Below are 24,760 nucleotides of genomic sequence, written 5' to 3'. Positions count from 1 at the left end.
CTTGGACCATTTGTGAGATTTATAAATAGCATTAATTTAACTAGTACTGGATTTACTGGATTTTTCAGTTTTTTCTCTTTTTTTTTTGTCTTGAAACAGCACATTATGGACAATGGGGTTAGATTGTTATTTTCAAAAAATGTTGCAAACCTGAACCAAACCTTTCTGCAACTGGCCAATGTAGTGCCATAGAAACATCAACTATCTAAGGTGCAGAAATGTGCTTAAAATTACTTTACCGCTGTGATAACATGGGTACAGGTAGAACAAGATGTAGTGCCTGCAACTGCATCAAGTTCATTAATAATCCGGTCTAGCTCACTATAATGTTTTCAGCAGCTTCTGCGGCTTGCCTGAATGCTAATCAGCCCAGCATTAAAGCAGGAGTCGTTTATACAGAAATTAATCCAGGTTCTCCCTTGCTTGCTGCGTAAGAAACCATTTTGTCATTGCTTTGTACCGGCAGTGTGAGAAGCCGTTCGTTTACAGTACCATGAACTAGTACAGACACAGGTGCTTTTTATTGATTTATTTATTTTTCTAAATATTTATTTAATCTCTGATTGCTGCAGCCTATTTTTTGTGATAGTCTGGTTTGGTTCAAGTGTTGCAAATTCATTGTAAACCAACACACACACACACACAGAGTTGTAAGTAAGTCAATTGGAATACTTCACAGGAGTTCTGCAGGATCATTAACTGGTAGAACGCTAGCGTTTTGGAACCCTTGTTGATTGCTACAATCTGGAACAGGGTTGGAGAATGCAAAACAAAAACACAATGACTGTTTAAAAAACAATTCCCTTTTCCTCAGGTTAATCTGCACTTTGAGACTATGGAAGGAATCCGGTACGACACAGTGAACCTGTACTTGAAAGAAAACATTTCTAATTCAGCATCTGGAGTAGCCTTTGTTTGATTCCTAACGAGCCTTTTTAAATATAATAGACCCCTCTAGATATTATCTTAGCTGATTTTGTTTTAGCAATGGTAGCATAGTGAATGGATGAATTTTGCATAGAATTAAATAAAAAGTTGATAAAGTTATTCATTGTGAAGATCATATTTGCCCTCCTTTCCTGAAACTGGCACGTGAATCTTCTTATACGCATGTATACTGTACATAACACTGCATATTGTGAACTCTGTCGTATTACATAGCCATAATATTTGAGGGCAAAATAAGAACAAGGCTGCTGGTTTTATTATTGTTTTTAAATACTGACTTGATAACACACACACACACACACACACACACATTGATTTGAATAAACTTAGTCCAGCTTTTTTCGCACTTGACTCTTTCGCATAGTGTCACATTGATTAGTGAGTTTTAGCCCCTAATCCAGGGGTACTCCATCTGGATCATCAAGATTAATTGCCTTTGTTCAGGGCAGCAACCTAGCTCTTATTGAAATCTGGAGTGAGTGTTCTCCCCCAGCCCCTAATCCAGGGGTACTCCATTCTGGATCATCAAGATTAATGCCTTTGTTCCAGGGCAGGGGGGGGGGGGGGGGGGTTACATTATGAACTGGAATGATATGCAAATAGGTCAGAATCCATGCGTGCAATGCGTCTTTGGAGCTGATCTGGATTTAGATCAGGGATCACTCTAGGATGCAAGCCCACAAAGCCTGCGTTTCAACCCACTGCACCATGACAGAGAGACAGCATGCACGTGATTGAGCAATGTGTGGTTTTAAAGGCGTCTGACTTTCTCTCAGATTTTAGTACTCTTCTAACTGACCAGTACTGATTCTGATAACGCCTAGTCTTTGTTTTGTGGATTTTCTACTTGTATTGCATCAGTAAAACAAAAATCAGTAATTGCCCTTTGAATAAAACACAGGCACCGCTGCAAACACACTCCCCAAACAATTCAGAGTACAGTGCCTTGACACGGGATTAACTGAAGTCTAACTGGAAGACCTTTTTGGTATTCCTTTATTTTGGATGAGGTCCACTATAGTGGGGCACCACTGATTTGCAACGGTAAGAGGTTTTGTTGTTTACAGACAATAGTTTCTGTTTACTTTGAAAACTGGCTCAAGCACTTATCAGTGAAGCATTCCACCGACTGTTGAAAATAGCTTGTAAAAAGGTAGCGCCACCTGCTTTCAATATTACTACTATAATTACCAAGTGCTGTAAACACACATGCTGCAATTTAAGCTATATCATACTGACTCTGCAAAACCGTATTCTTATCCAGCAGCTTTTCTTTATTTACTCTCTTAGTTCCAATGGTAACCTTCAGTTTCCAGAGTGGGTTGCTATGAATAAGCTAAAGCAATGGGTGATCGACATGGATTAGCCTTTAAGTTATAACTAAGCTGTTGCATTTTTTCTAATAGGATTGCAAGGTGCCGATGACGATCTGCCACTGAATGGTTGGTTTTAGGTGTAGGATTTTGACTGCTGAGTTTGTTGTTCTGTATGAAAAACAATTTCTTGCACATGTAATGTGTGTATAACTGGTGTAGCAAATATGAGAATTGAGAAAACGTGTGGTTTTAGAGTTACAGTAACAGCAGTTGGAATTTGCTAAGGTAAACCGTTTGGGTCTTAAATACATCCTGGATGAACTCGGACATGTGGACGTGCAGAAGATTAACAACATGCTGTATTTGCATGGACCAGTATCTGGGAAATACTAGGAGAAAAACATCAAACCAACCATGGGACTTTAGCACCAAGAAGCTGCAACATAGGGGCTGATTTAGTCCGCAAACACCAGGTGTCAGTAACTGGGCTGGTGCAGAAATCAATCTCATTGGCATTTACCCTGGGGAAAATACTGTACCTCTTGAACCACACTGCCGTCGTTGTCAAGGACAATCAAACGACAGCGTTGCATGATGAGCCCAGGCGCTGTGCTATCTGCAGAGTAAAACACTTGTATGCACGTATGTTGTGTGGAATATGTATCATGTAATTAAACTCTCAATAGCCACCCATGCCTTTAAGAATCACTGAACCCATGCCTGGTGATATTTATGATGTTAATAAAATAAGACTGAACCGTGCTGGGTAGTTTTCTGGCTTTCTGCACTAAATACATAGGTGTGAATTGATGATGTGTGCATTTATTACTCCAACAACAGGTAAACGTGAGGCAGGTGAGAAAAAAAAAAAAAACAGGTCACCCTTGCTGGATCGCACCCTTCTTCACAAGAACACGCTCTATTCAGGGTTTTTTGTCTCAGATTAGAGGGGGTTGTGTTGGAACAGCTAAAGGGGATTTCATGGCTATCAAAGCTTATTTAATTAACGAAACAGACATTATATAAGAGGGGAGGTTTGGTGAGCCAGTTACTAATTGAGAACCAGTCATAGCATAAAGACACATGTAAGGCTGCTGCATTTTAATTGTAAGATGACATGAATGTCACAAACACCTGGTTTCACAGACTCTGATTAACCCTAATCTAAGATCACCCTCTGTCACCTGAAGTAATGTAGCTCAAGATTAGTGCTAGTGTATTACCAACATATATACAATTGGTAATCATTTATACATTTTAGTTAATGAAATGGTGGTATCAAGAATGTGGGCTCATTCCTGTGTCTATCATTAACAAGCACAAAAAGTTTAAAAAGTTCAAATGGTCATTTCCAACACTACCACAAGGGGGCGCTGAGACTTGCAAGAGGTTTACAATGAGTGAAAATAGTATGAAGGGAATAGTAATAAACATTATTTTACAGATTGCAGCATATTGATTCACAGTAACAATCTTTACTTCTTACATTGTGCTTTTACTTTACAGCAGGGTCCTTAGTATCATTTCCTTTAAACTGTTCATTTGTTTATTGAACACACGACTTTTAATAAAGAATTATGCGGTGTGCTAGTATCAGTCTATTGGCTGTGCTCATGTAAATGCATGTGTGTGCTTCTTTGTTATACACCAGATCTGGATCAGATTCGAATCTCAACTGGACTTTCCCTGGACAAATAAAGGGTTAAACAAAAAATCTAATAAAAGGAACTGTATAATTCCATGCTCTGGGCAATCTCAAATTGACATCTATGTAAAGCAATTGATTTAAATTGACGCAAGAGTATCAACTGCAGGCCGTGTGGTTTGATAAGGAAACGCTGACGGTTATGTTTAAAATGCGTTGTTCTTCGCCTTTCACACAATAACAATAAAAACAGAAATATAGCTGTCTATCTGTCTATCTGCGAGGCCCCGAAGTGAAGAGTCAGGTATTCTTGTGATAGCCTGCACCTGTTCCAGTGGGCGTGGCCACAGCGGTCTCTCGGGAAGACGTGTAGAAAGACAAGCTCGAGTCAGTGGTATGCAGTATTACCTGCTCAGGTGAAACAGAGTCATATCAGAAACCGAGAGACTGGCAAAGGTGCTCCATGCCAAGACGAGGGTTGCTTTTAAAGGACACCGTGTTTCGGACGTTTTGTGGAATACAGTGTACCATCAGCAGTGTCTTTGGGGCTAGCTGGAACTGCGTCCAGGTAGGTAAACAAGACTTTTACCAGCAGAGTTTCAACAAGAGCATGAAAACATCGAGTTTTAAGCAAGCGCTCTAATTATTCGCTATATATATATATATATATTATCTATATATATATATATATATATATATATATTATATACACCTCACTTGATATGAAACTATAAGTACTCATTAATGGCATTGAATTTTGTAACTTAAAACCCGAGAAATTAACTTCGATTTGGGTTCTCTTATTTTGGGAAGCTAAACCCCAAGAGAGAAAATAAAATAAATACAAACACGCACCAAAAAAAACTACCTGGTTTATTACAAAAAAACCAAAAATGCTTATTATTATTATTATTATTATTATTATTATTATGAAAGGAAAGTAAAATAGTTATTTTATTAATATGAATAATATTAATATTCATGAATGCTATCCACGATACGAATATCAGAGTCAAAGGCACTCCACAAAATTGCGGAGATGGTGTCATCGTTGTTATATATTTAAGAAATCATTGCGAATATTACTTGCGCTGTGCATAGCGTTTAATTATGATCTATACCTGCTTTGCTAATTAGTAAAAAAATAATAATTAAGGGGGTTATTTAAAAAATCCGTGATGAAAAAAATTAACGGTTTAAGGGAAATTAATTAGCAGTGGAAATATTTCAAATGATTCCCAGTCATCCCTTTGTTATCGCACCACATCAAAAACCAATTTTATCAAAATGTTTGCAATGTTTAGCTAATTTAGAAATATTAAGTATTTTACAACTGCCATGTCCAAGCTGAAGATATAAACCCTTGGTGTCTCTGATGCTACTTTGCTTCTTTAGCTGGTCTGCCAATGCATCTGGAACAGATACATTTTGCTAACATTGCGCATACACATTAAGGGATGGCACTAAGACTCCCATTGCATGGCAGTTTGATCCACTCCCAGTTTTACTATGAGCTTTTTAGATAAGCACTGTCTAATCACGCATGCATTAAAACCTGGAATGGATGAAACAGCTATGCATCTTAATTCCATCCCTGCACGCAAAGATTGCTGTGTTTTAAAGAGCATCCAGCTGCAAAATATATGCTGCACTTTGATGCTCTGTAGGTCTTCCTTTACCAGCTAAGAACCACTGACCTAGTTTGTGCTTCTGTGAGGTTCTACCATTTGTTGTTTGTTTTACCTTGCAACAGAACAAGAATGGAAATAAGACTCCTATTCGTTGTGCATGGTGACATTGTGGGAAGTTATAGTCTTGCTATGAGGAGTGGAACGATATTCTTGTTTATCCCTGCACACTGCAGGTAACCTTTCCCCCTAGTGCTGCTGTAAATAGAAATCATCATGCTTACTGCTCTACAGCTCTAAACCTTAGTGAGCAAACACAATAGCAATTACTTCCCAAAGCTTTTTATTGTGTTAGTGTACATGATTTATTGTTGGGGTTTTTATCCCTGAAAAACATTACGCACCTCATTCCCAGGGTTGTTCTTTAACAATCTCATCTTTTGATTCAACTTTTCTGTTCATTTACTGTACACTCTGTTAAGCTTTAATGCATTTCTGTTCCTCATTCGAAACCACCATCAGAAATGTTGAATCTCGCTTTCTGTAATTTCATAAAGTCACTAAACTAGAATTCCCAGAGTCGGCAGTGTAATATGCCTTTTCAGACTATATCTAAACATGAGCACATTTTTTTCTTTAATTTTAGTTCGATTTCTGTTAAACCTGCCCCCTCCACTGTTCTTGTTTATTCTAAATTGAAACCACTGAACAAAAGATTTCGTTATTCAAGTACATATTGCACATGGTGACCATCAGGGGAAGTTATATTCTTGCCTCTCTTAATAATTTGGAGTGTTCATATAGTCTTGGTGTCATGCAATCGGCTTGCCAGCATTTTTATATTTTAAACTTTCTATGTTATTTAAATCTCAATGCTGGGTTGTCTCTGGCTAACTAACCTGATCCACTCACTTCTGCTGGTAACATTCCAGAATTAATATGGTACTGTTCTTTTGTCTATACAGTGCTCTACTGTGCTATAGAACTGGAACTTCAGGAATGCTTCCCCAGTGCTCGGCAAGGGTTAGGCAGATTATTCTGCCATTTTAAAGCAAGACTGATCTCCTAATAGTTTTCCTCTGCTTGACAGTCTGGTTTGCAATCATGTAAAGTGACAAGAACTGGAAAATATTGGGTACAAACCTTGAGGCTTTTTTAATGTCAGATTTTTGTACTGAAAGATGGGACACAATACCTCCTTGTTAATTTGAGGCACACCCAGTCATTTTTCATTCAACTGGTTTCACGAAAACAATTGTCGTGATTTTATGGTAAGTGTAAACACACAGTCCTGTGTACATACACACAGCTATATTGCTGTGCCTTTTGTTTTTTTCACTGTGTCAGATGAAGTAGCTTCCAGTTACACTTTGAAAGCTTTGACTTGCTGTTGTCCTTTTGCACTTTCATGGTGTTTGCGTTCTGCTTGGTTCTTGCAGACAACAATAGGTTGTTGCAGTTCAAATGCTGTGATTTGCGTGTCGAGATTCTTTTGATCCCAGTTTTGGAACTCCTTTTTAGTTTGGTTGATCTGTAACCTAAGCTAGATCAGTGTGTTTAACCCATTCAGTCCTGAAGGTCCTGCCTTATCTTAACACCGTATGTTAACATATACGCTGTTCACATGTAGTTCTTTTTTTAAATTAATTTTGCATTCTTCAGTGCAACAAAAATAATTCAAGACTAGAAAGGGTTAACGCATTACGAATTAGCGCCATCTAGTGCACGGCTGAGCATTGCCCTAATACAAAAGTAAACTTGATCCTTAAAGTACTCCCTCAGTGCTGGCTCTGGCTGATCTAGCCTGGTTTACACATGTCTGACAGGAAAGCAGAATTAAAGATCCGCACCTGAACTCGGGTGAAAGCACCTTTCACTACAGACAACAAGCAAGACATGAGCTATTGAAAACACCATCAAAATAAGAGGAACAAAAAACAAAATGTAATTTGAAGATAATCTTTAACGACATGCAGCAATTCTAATGCAATGTGTTAGGTATCAATGAGTGATGCATGCAAAGTATACACTGCTGAATATTCTTTGTTTGTTCTGTATACTGTACATCAAAACTGTGGTGTTGCAACACTAAGATTAGATTGTGCTTGCTGACTAACAAGGTCATTCGTTTAAACGTATTAGATCCTGAACTATGATGATAGAGTGCTGCCAAAGACCCTTGTGCAGTGTTTGTTTCAGGGTGGGGTCGGTTTTTCATAGGCAGATAAACAACTAAGGGCTGACTTCATAAAGTCATGAATTTGAATCTGTGTTTCAGAAATGTGCACAAGTGGAATTGCAGTATTTAAATGTAGCCTCAGCTTGCTAATATTCTCTGGGTGAGTTTCACACTTTGCTTTTGAGAAGGAGGCTTCCATCTTTAGAGGGTGTTGGGTACTGTGTTCACATAAAGTAAAGTCATTGCTTAATACGCGTAGGTTTCAGGAATAAGGTTATTATGATCTGAGAGCGATGGGCTAGTCTGTGGTAATGAGAGCTTGTTTTAACACACAGACCAGCATGCCAGTGTCATAATGAGCTAAAGTGTAATTGGCATAGGCATGCTTTTCTGTCTTTACAGGAACCACAGGCTGATAATATCATGACTGGACACATGCAATACCTGGCAGCTGTTTGTAGGTTTGAGGTCATCTGGTCTAGGGCTTTTGTTCAGGTTTGTTAAAATGCAAGCCTTGTGTTGCCCTGCTTGTGCAGAAGGTAGCCAGGGAGTGAAAAAAAAAAAAAAACACACGCATGAAATCCAGAGATCAGCTTTCTTTTGATGCAGGGCTTAGCTAGTGGATTGGAAACTCATACCCAGGGTGTAATTGAGCTCCCTGACAGTGTCATAACAGCATAAACAGGAAAACAGTGCACCTTCACAACGGCCCTGACGCAAAGTGACAATCGTACCCTGCCTCACACAGCACTTTGAAATCAAGCAAGTGGAGGGCCTCGGAGAGAGGACCACTGGAGCTCCCTGAATAACGAGGCTACCCATTTTATTTATTTATTTTATTTGTTTGTTTGTTTGTTTAACTGTGAAATCATGACCAGCCATCTTAAACACTACACACACGATTTTGGAGCTTGCTCCTGATTCATATCAGGAATGCTAGCACAACTGAATCTTTTTTTAATTCTGTCTGAAAACTGTATTTGTTTGGGTCAGTTTGTTTTGTGGCCGGATTATATATTAGACACATCATTTTTATATATTTCTTTTGTAAAGCTTCCTGGAATGCTTGCATGCAGAGCGCTATATAAGTGACATTTGTATATCTGTATATTATTATTATTATTATTATTATTATTCAAAAAACAACCCAGCATAAAAAAGCCTATTGTCCTATTTCTAGATTCATATTGTTGTCTCTTCTTTATAGTTTTATATTTATTTACACAGAATTTTACAGTAAAATCCCAGCATTTGCTGTTAAATTGTTTGAACCAACTGCTGAATCACAGTGGAGTCAGTTTATTATCACCTTAATGCATTTCAAATTATACTGGATATTTTCTTAGCAGTTTTCTTTAAAGGAAACAGGGTAAAGGATGTTATTCATTGCTGTTTAAAAAATAAAAAAAGCTTTGCCTTAATTGTGAATACTATTTATATATAATTCATTTATTTTATTATTCTTATCATACTTCTCTTGATTCATGGGCTTGCAGTGATCCTGAATTTCTGAAAGTGTACTCTATTGAAACGGACAGGTTTCATTAGTTCTTGTGTTGTTGTTGGAAAGCGTATTTTGAGAAGTGAAAGCACGCTTAGCATGCAGGTGGTGATTCAGATTAGACGTCACCTGTGTTTGTGATACTGAAAGTTTCGATTTGACAGTAAATATACTTCCCATTTACAAGTCCTTCACTTTTAGTACCTTGTTCCATAACGCAGTTAACAGTGCATACAACTAACTTCCCATGCAAACGCTGCCAGCATCTCGAGTATATTAAAATGATGATGCAGGGAATGAGTTACGGTCTGCCCAGAGGGTCAAGACAGAGGAGTGCGATTAACATGCGCTACAAAATGTATCTCCAAAGAAATGAAAGTGTTAATCGCAGCCCTAATGTGTGTGTGTGTATATATATATAATATATATATATATATATGCTTGTGTATGTGTATATATATATACATATATATGTGTGTGTGTGTGTGTGTGTATATATTATATATATATATATGTATATATGTGTATGTGTGTGTATATATATATATATATATATATATATATATATATATATGCTTGTGTATATAATATATGTATATATATTGTGTGTGTGTGTGTGTGTGTGTGTGTGTGTGTGTGTGTGTGTGTGTGTGTGTGTGTATATATACACACACACACACACACACACAGTCAGCACTCGCATATCCAACGCTCTAACACTTTAATTTCAGTGATGGTTAAACGAGTGTGACGCAAAAAAATTGCCAGAATTAAAACCGTATCCAAGGTCAGTATTAAATTCAAGTGTTTGTTTCTGTGTCTCTGCAGAGTGTGTTCAGTGAAGCTCTCCTCCAATCAGCACAGGCCCCTGGTTAGGAGCTGCCCCCTTCCCTCCTTCATTTCCTTTCTGTGAGATGCCGAAGAGTGACACGTGGCCCGGCGTGGATGCCATGGATTCCATCACGAGCGTGGGCAGCGCGGGGAGCCGTGACAGCGTGGTCAGCCTCAACTCCAACCACTCCGCCTTGGTGAGTACCGGACCCACAGGGCCAGTGCGGGAACATCTACCCTGGCACGGGAGCCGCCAGACTCCTTGAAAAAGACTTCCAGTCCAGATGTTTGTCATTCAATTTACATTTCTTTTACCATTTACAAAAAGCTGCACAACACAAGCAGCTCTAAAGAGGAGAGGAAGGGAGGAGGGGAGAGGGGCAGGAGGGAGGGCAAATTAAATGTTTCAATCAAAAGCCGTTTTCAATGTCATCAAACCACCAAATAAGACTTTTAGTCCAAGTCATTTTTAAAATGTAATTTTTAGAAATGTTTAAGACTGTTATGTGAACTCTATGGGGTACGAGAAGTTTGCCAAGATGAGAGAAATAATATATGAATTAAAATATGATTTCTGAGTTGAAATCCAGTGATCTACAATGCATTAGCATTTTAACTTTTTTTGCTAGTAGCAGCTGTTGCTAATATTAAATTGAGCCCAATAAACCATCATCAGGGGAACCTGTTTTAAATAAAGCTCCATTGTTCCACCCCCACCAGAGTGATGACAGCCTGGAGTACCTCTCTGCCGAGGAGCGAGCCTGTCTCATGTTCCTGGAAGAAACTATAGACTCGTTGGACACGGAGGGAAATGACAGTGGGCTGTCCACTGATGAGACAACCAGGTCTGACAAACCGTCCACTGGCAACGTGGCGTCGAAGCAAGAGTACCTGTCCTCTTCTATCGGGAGCTACAGACTGGAGGGTGTGTACTGAGTCAACAAGCTAGCATTAATAAAAAACGAGTCATGGGTAACTTATTGAATTTCTGTATTGAAAACGTTTTGTAGACTTTTGAACTTTTGCAGCGTGGTCCCTGATGGCAAAGAAGAGCAAATATCCCTGCATTAAAGATTAACAGTGCTCTGTGAAACATTAACATTTTACTGAACTGTACTTTTTTTTTTTTTTAATGTTTCTCTGCAAACCTAGAGTGTGGTTAAACATTACACAGTGCAAATATTGAGTTTAACAACCAGATTTTTTTATTTATTTATTTTTTAAAGAGTGGCTATTACCACTCAAGCTCTTTAACCAAACCGAAAATATGTAGGTGGTATATGTGTATTTGCCAGAATGTTTTAAAATTATTATTTTTTATTCTTCTAGGTGAATATAAGTCAGCCAACGACAGCCCAGCACTCCAGAGAAGCAAGGGCAGCCGCCCCATGTCACAAGCCCTCGTGCCTGCTCCTCTGCTGCTGGCAAACAGCGGCCCCAACACTTTACCCAAGGCTGGGCTGAAACAAGCACCAGAGAGCATTAAGCTGTCTCCCCGCTCCCAGAGCTGCATGTCCGACCCCAGTGGGATTGCTTCAGGAATTCATCCGGAGAAGCTGGGAGAGCAGGCAAGCCTGCAAGTGGAGAAGCCAAAGAGCATGCCTTTGGATCCCAAGCCTTCCCGTGGTCACGTCAGGAACCCCTCCAAGACCAACTTGGGGGTGACTACACCCCCAGCAGATTTTCGAGATGGTCTGGAGAAAGCCAGAGCTCAGCACAGAGGATCTGAAAGGTCATCTCCTTCAGGAGGCCAGCATGAGAGGAACAAGATAACTTTTGAATCTTCTACCAGACCAGAGCACTCTCTGACTGGACTGGGGGCACGGCCTACCATTCAGCCAAATCCTGCAACATCTAGATTTCTTCGCTTGGACTCTTCTCCGTCAACAGCAGTACCATCTGACACAAAGCATGGCCCGCCGACTGCTCCTAAACCCACGAGACTGCCTTCCAACATCGTAATGAAGTCCTTAAAAAGAGGAGGAACTACTTTTCACAATCAGGATTCCCTAGAGACTGTGGAGCATAGCAGCCCAAACCACACCCCCTCCTCTACAGTGAAGATCGTTCACCATCAATCGCACATCAGTGACCCCCAGAGATCCAGAAGGGAGGCCCTTCTGAAACTTGGTTTGCTTAAAGGTGAGCCTGAGCAGGATTGGCACAGCAGTCCTTTCCACTTACCAGACCACCACAGCTCCATGGAGCTTCCAGGAGGTGACACTCAAGCCAAACCCTTATCGGCCAAAGTCGAGGACAAGCCCAGGAGCAGCAACATGCGGCCACGGGCAGACAGTGACGTGCTTGCCATGATTGACAAGCGCTCCCCAGCCAGACCTGCAAGCTTCAAAGCTGCCACCTTGGAGCGCTCTGGCATGGGGCTGAGTAGCTACGTGGTCGACACATCTGTTAAGTCCAACTTGAAGCCCAACACCCTCCTGGAATCGCCTAGCTTAATCAGAAACTCCAGGCCACGCCCTTTCTCTCTAGGGACTGGGAAGGACTTCGCTGACATCCAACAGGAAGAGAAGACTGAGCTCCCCAAAGACATCAGGAGGTCTTTCCCTGCCCCTCACGGCCCCAACAAGCTGCCCCGCTCCCAGGGCATCAGTGTGCAGATCACACCTAGAACTGGGGAGGACCGGAGGGAGGCCTTGAAGAAGCTGGGGCTCTTGAAGGATTAGCAATGCTGTCAGTGATGCACTCCGGACAGTCATGGAAATGGGAATGCTGTATCTTAGACTGTAATGGGCTGACAAGGAATAGATGCCTCTATCTTAGGTCTTTTGAAAACGACAAAGGGTTGAGGGTATAAGTCTATTTATTATTATTATTATTATTATTATTATTACTATTATTATTATTATTATTATTAATCATACAATTAACGGGATGTTTGAGGCAAAGCAATGCCTTTTGCATCTCTGCAAATATTTAGAACAAAAAACTTTAAGGCAAAATAACTACATTTGGCAGAAGTATTTTGTTTCTCTGGCAAACCACCTTTACTGAAAACTGATTCTAAAACAAAAAAAAAACATATTAAACTTGAAAGCCCTCCTGATGGTGCAAGGAGATTCAGATATATACTGTATATATGTTAAAGAAAACTGTTTTGTTCACTCACACGCTTATATGAAACTTTCTGTCATGTTAAAAATAAACTGAAAAGTTGCTGCTTAATGTTTTCTATTTCATAACGAAGGCCATGTGTATACATTCCTGTGCATTGTTTTTGGATGAGACAGGATGAGGAAGGATAAGTAGTTTTTCCTTTTGGGATTAATAGTAGCATTCACACAACCGAACCAGGAACTCACCAGAGAACGCTGTGTTATGAAAACCCCATGGAACTATTTGAAATACAGACTTCATACTTGCAAAGTTGGGTACAATTGTCGGTTCACTTGACCTCTGACCTAATGACCTATTAGGTCAAGTGGCTTTTCCATTTCAGGGTTATGGAGATCACCAGCATTAAGCTAATGACTCCCAGATTGCAACAAAACTCTTATATTCTATAATTCCAAAGGCTATCTCTAAAGGGAATCCTCTCAGCAGTGTGGACATTTGTTTCTAATTATAAAACTGAAAACACTAGATACAGATTAGTATGGTAATTGCCAAAGAATCTCTCTCTCTCTATCACACTTACTTTAGTATTCTAAGCTCTGTGTGTGTGTGTAGATGAAGTTTATTTTTAGTACTATTGTGTTCATTGTTAGTGTTTTGAAATGATATCTTGATCTTTAAGAGTAAATGTTTCCGATATGACCCTGTATGTATCTGTACTCAATTAGATTATTTAATCTTTTCTAATATTTACACTGGCCACTCTGGCTCAGTGTGCTGTGAAGTCCAGTCTGCGAGGGAGTGGCGCTTTCCTGTGAATGGAAGAAGCAAGTGCAGGTCTGGGGATATCAGCACGTGTAAAATACATGTCCTTGTCTGAGTTACAACATGCGTGTCTCAAGTGTTTTAAGAGACAGGCAATGCCATAGAACACACAGTAATAATAATAACAAGTCAAATGCCAATTCATCAACCAAAAAAGTTTTTTTTCTGAGAAGTAGTTTGGTGTTGAGAGAGAAAGGAAATATGTTTCAAACTGAATTCCTAAAATGCTCGTTTTATCCATATCGTAGCAGATCTCGCTTGTCTATGGATCTGTGGCTTATGTCATTTTTTAAATGTACTTTTTATGATTTCATTAACTCTCCTTTTAATATGAGGTATCAGTGAATTGCCACTTTAACTGGTACTCAGAAGACGATGCCATTTGAAGTTTCATATGAAGTTGTCTGTGTTTTTGTCTGTTACTTCTATCAGTGTTTTAAACTTGACCTTGCAATGGGATTTTAAAGCTACAGAACTGTTTAAGATTGTGTATAATGTATGTATAACATCATTTAAATATTAAGTAGATTTTGCAAATAAATATTTCCCTGAATAAATTGAAGGCTGGTGTTATTATAATGTGTGCATTAGTGTTTTATACTAGTTTTGTAACTTTAACTTATAATGTTGCTTTTACACAAAATGGTAGAAAATGATCTTGACAAACTTTATATTACTCAATAAGATTGTAAATCTAGTACAATGCTACTTTGAGGCAGGCATCTTAAAGTATTTGATGAATCGTGCAGCTGCAACCAGCAGCTGAACAAATGTTGCCTTGAATATTACATTTTTCATTTTTTATCGGCTGAGAACCAAGTGGCATTCCATCGACGCCCAACCTGTAAAATCCATAAATAGAACTGCATGAATCAGTCCAAGGAGCCTGTTATAGCAGCAGCTCGCTCAATGGAATAACAAAGCAGGCTGTACAATCCTTTAAGCAAGAGCATGGGGCCGGCACCCTTCCCTCTGGGTTTGGCAAAGCTACCCAACCTGTCGAGTGGCAACGCCTTTTCAGCCATCCGAAACCTGCAACAGCACAGGAATCCCGACTTTGTGTCTGCAGCAACAGGCTGATCCCTGATGGAACCTGTTCCAGTCCATCTCTGAGAATGAGGGCAAGACGCTGAAAGAGGGAATTGTGACTCTATTGTAAAGTATCCCCATAGAGACTGTCAAGCTCTCACCTGTGGACCACACAGCCTCCAGATCAAGGGCATGAGCTGGGTTTGAACCCAGCACTTGCAGTTTATTTCTGATTATTGTAATGAGCACTTGTACACACCTGCCTCTCCTGCTGTATATGATCAATGAGCTTGATTGTAAAACACTAATAATAAAACAATCTGGGTTGGGATTAAATCAAAGCACATCACAGCTTGATTTATTAGAAATAATGTGAATTTGATTTTAGGATTAACTACAAAAAATAATCTATAGACAATAATACATTGTATGTATACCCTAGTAAAATCTAAAATTGGGCCTTTACATTTGCAGCATAATAAAAGTAAGCACTTAAACAAACTTGTAAAATTCAACTACAAACATTTTGATAGTTTAGAAGTGCATTTTATCATCTAAGGAAATGCATCATTGAGTGTTTTATAATCATGGCTGCTGATACAATGAAAATGCAAAGCTGACCCAAGGGTTTTATTGCAGTTCCACTGTGTTGACACGCACTGAGTGAGTGTGTGGGGTACAGAGAGGTGTGGGTTTGGGTCTCTGCAATGTCAAGTTTGCATGCAGCTCCTTTGTTGATAACATCCGGGGCGCAGAAGATTGACAATGAACTGTTCCAATGACTAAACTCTAAGGGGTACATTGTCATGTTATAGAGGCGTGTTGTTATTAATACATCATGAACTCTAACTGCGTTCGCATGATGATGCACTTGTGATGCTCAGAAAACAGAACACTCTTTCTCGAGAGACATTGCTTATGACATCATCAAAAAAAATTTAAGGGAACACCTTACATGGTGTCTCTAATTACTGTGTAGTTACATAGTAGTTACTTAGTTAAATGCATACGTGCACATACACACATAATTACAGTGTTGTTATGCATAGTTACAATGTTAATGTGTACATCTTTTTGCATGCTATAACCCTAACCCGAACCTTATCCCTAACCGTAATCCTAACCCTTTTCAGATACAATTTGTCTACTTTCATAAAATGTGCAAAAATATTTACACATTAAGTAAAAAGCTGTATCAGAAATGGGTTAGGGTTATATCAAGCAAAAACATTCACACTAAGTACATTTGTTACTATGCACAATAGCATTGTCATTGTTTAAGTGCTCATGTATTTACCAAGGAACTGCTATGTAAATACACAGTAATTAGAGACACTTCATGTAAAGTTGATGTGGAACCTAGAATGTATAAACGGTTGATTTCAGTGCATTGTTCAGGTGTCGGAGCTGTTCTCTGTGGTTATTCTCAGTTATTCTGCTTTCCCCTTTAAATTGTCTTTAGGTTACAGCAAAGGGAAGTTGAAGGATTCCTATCAGCGCAGGGCTCAGGTATCAACAAGCAGGCCTGTGTTCTGCTGAAGTCCTGTTTGGGTAATGAATATGAACTATGAGAACCTCAACTTCACCCATATACGGAAGGAAAGATGCGTATCTGAGACAGCATCTCTTTTTTTTCTGTTCAGGGCTGCTAATAGACCAGGGGAACCGGTTTGGGTTTCTTACTGACCTGTTTACCGCTAAGCTCATTTTCCCCCTTGTTACTCTGGAAGTTTTTGTGTTTGCTCTCAGCTCTTTTTACTAACACCCCTCGTGAGTACTGAATGGAGTTGCAGTGTGTTTGGTAAATATTGCCCCGCCTTTTCTGACAACCACTGCTTTCTTTTTAATGTTAAACATGCTGCAGAAAGGCAGGGCTGCTTATTAAAGCACGGCTTCATCAAATCAATCCTACCATGTGAAAACATTGCGTCAATCAGCTGCTATTTTAGGGTGTTTGATTCGGTGCAGTGGGGAGTTTGCCACTGTCAAAAAAGCCAAACAAATTCACAATCAGTTTGAAACTGCATTCATCCATTGTCTATATTGTTAGCCGTTCAAAACAGACCTTTAAAACTACTCTAAATAAATAAATCCCACTTTGTCTTTTGTTTTTTAAGTGTGGGATACTGCACTGCTGTTAGACTGCATTCCCAAGTTAATAAGAACGTCTCTAAAAGGGATCTGTGGTTCGAGATGCTGTTTCCGTTCCTCTAATGCTGTGAGCTTCAAGCTTTTCTCCTGATTTACTGAGCAGAGAAGTGGATGCTAGCAATGCTACACTCCGTATCCTCTAGTTCTGGATTTAAATACAAATGCGATCGGCATCCAAACAATGCTGTGGCTTGTTATCACAGGATGACAGCATGTAACCACAAATGGCAGAGATTCCAGCTGTCATATGACAATAATGATAATTTTTGCTATTAGTTGCAGAGACAGGCACAGCAGACAAAGAGATGTTAAGCAATGTGCCACTCCAATGTGTTTGTATTGCAGCAAGCTTTTAACAAGAATCAAATTCCCAATGAAAGGGGTGCATTGTGCAGGGCTGAGTGCAGGAATCAGGTGACAAACAGCGTAGCCTGATGTCACTTCAATCCCATGCCAGCTAATGGACACAAGCCATCTGATATAAACTGTCTGATACAAAGAAATATCAGGTGGCTGTATCACTTCAATATCGGGACCTGCCATGTTATATATAGTATGTTCTGCTTGCTGGGATGCTAGCTCCAATCGCTCAAAGTGTGACACTAACAAAGAACCCAGTGATTGCCTCCCGGACCTATACAGCACCACTACTGATATAAATCATTGTTATCTCCTGACCTTTCCACAAGGAACTGCTACTGTATGTATTTTACTTTTTCCCGCTAATATTAGCAAGCAGCAGTGGAATGAAATGCTTACTTAAAACCTTTACCGTTACTTCTGTGATACATTGGTCAACATTAAGTGTAATTCCAAACACAATAAATAACAGCGGAGATAGGATGTGAACCCGCTGTACAAGAGCCGGCTCCCTTGCAGGAAGCAAATATCGGGCTTTGATGATTTGATTGCATCACCAACCAGCCCTGACCCCTACCACCGTGCACTCTACAATAACCAAGCACAGTATTATAGTACAGCGCTGACAACAAACATATTTACCTAAGAGTTGGAATGCCACATTCCCAAAGTCTGCTTCATATTTGTATTAGAAGAAAACAGCCTATCACAGCTTTAGTGAATTAAACAAACTGCATTTCCTCCCTCTACCATACGAAGAGCAAGCACTGTTTTAGGCAGGCAGAAGTGACACAGCTCCCTAGTCTGACATCAGCTCTGATTCCACACGCGTGAGTTTCTGTAATAGCTCGTTTTCGATGACGTCATCAATCACCTAGCAACCGTTCTTAACAGAGACGGCGGCCATGTTGGTGGGCTCATGTGTGAATTTTATACATTATTGAACATTTCAAATAACTACGATTACCTACTATTCATTAATGCGGTAAAAGTAACACACCTAAAATGAAATGAACATTATCTTGAGGGTAAGTAGCTACACTCCTTCAGGGCTGCCCTTGATATTAGCTAGTCACTTGCCTAATCTTCGTTGCGTTATGTCTTTTATTTTTTCTCTCTGCAATTGTATGACCATCGGCAACCTATAAAGTGAAAAGTGTTCACCATTTTTTTTCATAAAAGCAAACTAAACTATTTTAAAGGTCTGAAACCGCGTTAAGTGAATCAGATATATGGCTGGCCTGCCCACCAGCTCGAGGTACGTGATAAGGATCACTTGACTTGAAACGTCATTCAAAAATTCTATCAAAAAGCGTGTCAATTGGGGCCCAAATATTTACTGTTCTTTACTGGGCGATGACGATGTCATGTATTCTGTCACAATGGAATAAGGCTACCGTATCTCCAAGTTTCAAATCTGATTGTTTCGTAGTGGTACGGACACAGTTTTGAGTAAGCCTACCTTCATACTGTTTTGAATATGACATCAAGTTCATAGCAACTGAAGTTGCGCCATGGCTGGTCTAGCACTCGGCACACCTTGCTTTTGATGCACTTGAAGGGAGAAGAGGAACTCTAACTATTGCCTTTGTCAGGTAACAAGCATTTTTATGGGATTCGTTCTGCCAAAGGCACCTCATGAATCCTGGCCAGAGCCATCCCCCGTCCATGACATTCACACCCCTGAGCCTCTCTCCAGCAGCAAGTGTGCCGAATGGTTGGTTTCTAGATGCGTGATGGCTTTTCTGACCTAAGCCAGTCCTTCATTCAGAATATGCTACAGCGTGTGCGTTTGAGAAATGCTAACAATTCGCGGTCTCTTTAATGTCAGGTCTGTACAGCACATTATTCTTCTCGCGGCTGTGGAAGTGGGTGTTGCAAGTCACACCCAAAACCTGCATTTCAAGAACGTTTGAGTTGTTAAAATAAAACACGAAACGCAAACAAACACCAGCAACGATCCTGGAATGTGGCTGTGCCATGCAATACATTAACGACAAGCAAACAGAACTGTTGCGGAAACCAACCACGCGAGGAACCAGATACAAGCCCCTTTATTAAGCATTCGTTTTAGATTCGTATCAGGTTACAGACCCTCACAGCACAGCTTCGATATGGCGAAAAGACCGTGTACCGTATTTAAAAGAGACGTTTGAAAGGTTTCATGTGTTGCGTGTGTTTAAAGTTGCGTAATTACTCGAACATGTTTCAGCAAGACAAAGATCACTGGCGCCATCTGGTGAGAGAATACTGAACTGTACAGCTGCTCAAACTCCTTTTAAATTGTGTTCCCTATTTACAATGGGTTTTTTTTAGGTCTGTTATTTCGTGTGTGTGTGTAAACATTCTCTTATGTTAAATAGTTTATTGGAAAACGTGAATCAACTTCTAACCATCTCTGAACAGTTGATCAAAATTGAACTGAAAATCTGATTGGATAACAAAAATGGGATTTAAAAATAAATAAATAAATAAATAGATAGATAAATAAACTACCCTAAAAAACATTCATTAAAACAGTCCATAACATTGCCTGAATCCCAAGGAGATCTGTATGGCATGTAAAATTATCATTTAGAGATATCTCAAATTGCATTTTAAGATATATTGAAATATTTAGAGATACCTGTAAAAACACTTCAAGAGATATCTATAAATGAACTTGAGATATCTCTGAATGATAATTTGGCTTGCCATACAGCTCTGAGGCCAAAGCTTCCATGTTATATACAAATTCAATCAATACTGCAGTTATATTTCAAATTATTTTATTTGATAATAAATAGCAAAGCCAAATTCTATCCATTCAATCCACATGTACAATTTTAAATTCCCAACTGTATAACAGCTTACATTTTCATATAAATACTTTAAATAAATATGTAAAAAAAGTTAATAAATAGTTTAAGTTAACATGCCATAGCAAAATAAGAACGCCAACAAAAAATACTTTAAATAACATTAAATTAAAAAATATATCTACCTAGATCCCTATATATATATAATATATATATATATATATCTATATATATAGTATATATATAATATATATATATATTATATATATATATATATATATATATATATCTATCTATCTGTCTATCTATGTATCTAGTGTCCAGGAAAGGGCTATTCATGAGTTTCTTCAGTGGTGTGTTTCTATCCAGTCCAATAGATAATCCAGCTCACCAATGGCCTTCACAGTGGCAGCATTGACATCCAACTAGAATTATAATAATAAAAAGACTGAGTCAAACAGGTTTCTAAAAAGCTTAAAGGGATTATTTATATTGTCAACAGTTTCCTAATATTGAACAAGACTAAGTCAGGAGGGGAGGCCTATCAGTATCGCACAGTGCAGCAGTAATATGCTTCCCAGCAACACTTCCATGCAATCAGCCTTAAGAAGTCTGTTTAAAGCTGATTCTAGGTTAGCTATTAAGCAAATGCATCATAGATATTATGGACTTATATAGAGAACTGGTACCTAATAAGTCTTTGCATTGAGGAATGCATGCATTGATCTACATACAGTATAAAGCGAAGTACAGTGGAGAGTGCTTTGCGTTTTACATGCATATGGTGCATGCATACAGACAAAGTGATGTATATCACGATGTACCTTTTCAAAAGTGCTCTGGATAGCTTCAATTCTCATCTTGGTTTCTTCGTCGCATTGGCAGTGCAGATGTGCATGCTAATCCAAAAACAGAAAAAGAAAAAGTGTTACATTTACAAACAGTATATTACATACACAGGACATAATGTATATATTGCTTGTTAAAATCCATTTTATTGTGATGTTGCTAGATTTACATTATTTAATTATTTATTTATTTATTTTTAAACCAGGCCTTCTTTATAGCGTTGCAATTCTATGCAATCACAGGCAATGCCTTGTCGAATACAGCCCGCAGTCCAAGAATTAAATTCTCAATTCAAGGTTGTTTTTTTTACTATTGTTTTGACAGGTAATACCAACAGTGTGCCCTCACTGCTTGGCGCTGTGTATTCTACTGGAAGCTGCTCCAGTAGTATAAGGGCACGTACACATTGGCGCAGGTCTCGATTGATGCTGAGGAATGAGTTGGCCAGGCTGCTGGTGCGTCTCCTGATCTGAGAGTCCTTCGGGGTGTAGTGGTTGAACACGCTCTCCATGTAGAACCGCAAGAGTTGACGAAGGAAGCAGCAACTCTCCAAGGGCTGTGTGCAAAACGCATCATGTTGAATTACACCGCACTTGACTTCTGTACAAGCTCAGTCAACGTGCATTGACAGCATTAATAATAAATACTCCCCAAAGTATATTACTATCACGTGGAACCTTCTGTAGCTCTTACAGTAAAATGGACAGTAGTGGTACGGTGGCTGTGTGCAATGTTTCTGTCTGAACATGGATTTTTTTAGCACATTACCCCCACCTGCTGGACAGTAAACACATTACCCCTTTTCTCCACAAGTATACAGCTGTATAATTACAGACAATAAACGTTATGGCTCTTTCATTGTGTGATGTCACAGAACTGTTCAGATGGGAGGTGGGGGGTGTTAGTGTTTAACACACACACACACACACACACACACACACACACACACACACACACACACATTCACTCAATTAAGGCGGGCCACATACCTTAATATTCATCAATGCATGTTCCTTCAGCAGTCGAACACCTGAATTCCCGTCTTCACCAACCTAATGTAACACATGCATTCATTAAAGAAACCATTTGAAGCAAGCCATATAAAACAGATCTTAGTCAATGTAATTGTTGTAAACCTGTGCTGAGGGTTTATATACCAGCTGAATACGCAGTAAGGCACTGGTGGGTTTTAATTCCAGTCACTGCAATGCTCTGTGTGGTACTGTGTGTAAGAGGTGCCAGCTGGTCATTATAGACTGCTGATTTCTGTTATAAACCCTGCAGTGGGGGAATCTATTAAGCTTGTCTGTGTTGAACACCCCCAGGCTAATCCTTCTGGTAGCTGGGCAACATGTCATACTGCGGAACAGGAGCATTAAGGAAGTACAAGACAATTCAACTTATAACTGGAAGTTACAAGTGTTTATGCTGGTCCTGTATAGGAGTGGCAAAACATTGAGTGGGCAGAGAGCTAAGATGTAAACATAGAGCCATTTACTTTCTTAGTTTTTTCAGTTCAAAACCAGATGCTGGTGTACAGTACAATGTGCATATAATTTGCACCAGTAGTCTATTTGTTAAACTTTTTCTATATCATTTCTTTCCAGTTTTGCATGGGAATTTGAATTTGAATTTAAAAAAAAAAAGGTTTTGTTTAGTATAGTGCACACAGTTTTAATCATAATGACTTACAATTGTTTTTCTTATCTCACTGATATAGTCCCTCAGCTCGTGAATCTGGACGCTGACCACACACTTCCCAAAATGCAGCCTTCGTCCCATTGCAGACGGCACACCATGCCCCAGCAGCGCCAAGGTAACCAGGTACAGGAAAGAGCCCGAGAACTTCATTGCTGTTATCAGTGTTAGAACCTGGAGCGGGACAGACAAACAGCACAGAATGTAATCACAACCTCAGCAACCGTATCTCACTCCCAAGTCATTGTACAGCAATATAGCTGAAGTTCCTTCTAACAGATAATATTGTATGTGGATATTGTGAGCGCTGTTCTGGTTAGCTCAAGTTACTCCAGTGCCTAGAGAGTCAACATGACTGTTCTGTGAAACAGGGCAGTCTGGCTCTGTGGGTCTGATGTACAGGGTTTATATATGCTATTAGATATTGCTAATATAGTATACAGTTTAAAATAATCTTAATATATGGTATCAGATACATTTAAAAGAAACATACACATATGTACTATGCCAAAATGTGTCTGCAATTCAAAAGTAATTACATAGGACTGAACATGTCATACTCTACTTGTCTCAATCCAGATTGAATTCCAATTATAAACCACAAGTTACTGCAACATATAAAAAATATTCTGCTATTTCAAGTGTTGCTACTTAAATAGTATACATATATATATATATATATATATATATATATATATATATATATATATATATATATATATATATATATATATATATATATATATATATAACGTGCTTTTGGTTATTTACATTTTTAGAAATTCGATACATCAATAGGGAACTTAACAATGAAGCACACAATGAGTGATATACATAGCTGTTGCAGTATATATTTGAAGTCCTTACCTCCTGTGATGAAAGCAGACTGGATGTTGCTTGAGCTTGCCTGGTTCAGCTGTGTCGTGCTTTCTTCTTGCTCCTCATGGTCCTCCTCATCCTTTTAAAGGCTGCCTGCTGGAATTTTGGAATCCACAGGTTCCTGCTCTGAACACCAGACAATAGGATTGCATCACCAAAATCACTAGCAGGGCTCATTCAGGAAGTTTGACTGCAGGTAACTGTCACGATGACAGATGCTGACTGTTAGAGAAAAACCCAGAGTTAGCAAAATGAAATTTGAAGGAGCATTTGAACTGTATCATGATGAAGTACCTATAAATAAGTAGTAATTTATGTTTTTTAATATTTATTATAAATTCCAATAAAAATCAAAAACCAGCTGAACTACACCTGTCACATTTTAGGGTTAGGAATAAGGTTTAATTACACTCAATCATAATACATAGTTTATTTAGCATATATGTGTTTATATATATATATATATAATATATATATATATATATATATACACACACACACACACACACGCACACACAGTAAACATAAAAGAATAATTGACAGAACAGGCTCTACAAATACTTGCACTGGTACATCTAAAGTGTGTAAATACAAGGACACAAGTAATTGAAGTAATATAATTAAACACAAGAACAACACATATCTGCTAAATACTAATATCTACTGTAAAAATAGCAATACAGTTTATGGAATAGCCTGTGAAAAATGTGATGAAATGAAATATGTTGGAGAGACTGGAACAACTTTATATAAAAGAATTCAGAACAACCTTTCATTATTTAGAAATAAAAAAAATGAATGAAATGAATGCATGACATAAATGATGTAAAGTTTGTGGCATTAGAACAGCTACAATTAGACAATACGGCATATAGAAGAATAAAAGAAAGTAAATGGATAAATAGACTGAACACGATTATGCCAACGGGACTCAACAGAAAAGACTGAAATAATTAACTCCAATAAATAGATAACATTTAAATAAATGAATAAACAAAATTAATTCAAAAGTTGTGCGTGCTGATTGCGCTGGGAAGGCCATCAGGGAGAA

The 24,760-nt window shown here is 38.8% G+C and overlaps 2 protein-coding genes across 3 annotated transcripts; one reads left to right on the top strand and one right to left on the bottom strand.

Moving 5' to 3' along the window:
* The first annotated feature begins 4,296 nt into the window (after nucleotides 1–4,296).
* Nucleotides 4,297–13,231, top strand: LOC121300144 (specifically androgen-regulated gene protein-like). 2 transcript variants are annotated; one of them, XM_041228581.1, is made up of 4 exons: nucleotides 4,297–4,477; nucleotides 10,046–10,245; nucleotides 10,769–10,973; nucleotides 11,378–13,231. In XM_041228581.1, the coding sequence occupies exons 2-4, from the start codon at nucleotides 10,132–10,134 to the stop codon at nucleotides 12,730–12,732; spliced, it is 1,674 nt and encodes a 557-aa protein (XP_041084515.1). In that variant the 5' UTR covers nucleotides 4,297–4,477; nucleotides 10,046–10,131; the 3' UTR covers nucleotides 12,733–13,231. The 2 variants fall into 2 exon arrangements, with proteins under 2 accessions (XP_041084515.1, XP_041084516.1); XM_041228582.1 differs by lacking the exon at nucleotides 4,297–4,477 and adding an exon at nucleotides 5,689–5,773.
* A 7,346-nt stretch (nucleotides 13,232–20,577) lies between these two features.
* Nucleotides 20,578–23,774, bottom strand: LOC121300327 (interleukin-20-like). Its single transcript, XM_041228860.1, has 6 exons — nucleotides 23,698–23,774; nucleotides 22,825–23,004; nucleotides 22,122–22,184; nucleotides 21,536–21,688; nucleotides 21,108–21,182; nucleotides 20,578–20,708 (listed from the first exon to the last, which is right to left on the bottom strand). Exons 2-6 carry the CDS (start codon nucleotides 22,981–22,983, stop codon nucleotides 20,631–20,633), a joined length of 528 nt encoding a protein of 175 aa, XP_041084794.1. The 5' UTR covers nucleotides 22,984–23,004; nucleotides 23,698–23,774; the 3' UTR covers nucleotides 20,578–20,630.
* Nucleotides 23,775–24,760: the final 986 nt, after the last annotated feature.

Source organism: Polyodon spathula, chromosome 25, assembly GCF_017654505.1.
Source record: "Polyodon spathula isolate WHYD16114869_AA chromosome 25, ASM1765450v1, whole genome shotgun sequence".
In the NCBI taxonomy this organism is placed as follows: Eukaryota; Metazoa; Chordata; class Actinopteri; order Acipenseriformes; family Polyodontidae; genus Polyodon; species Polyodon spathula.
The sequence above is the reverse complement of the archived record's forward strand: the minus strand, read 5'-3'. Positions and strand labels throughout refer to the sequence as shown.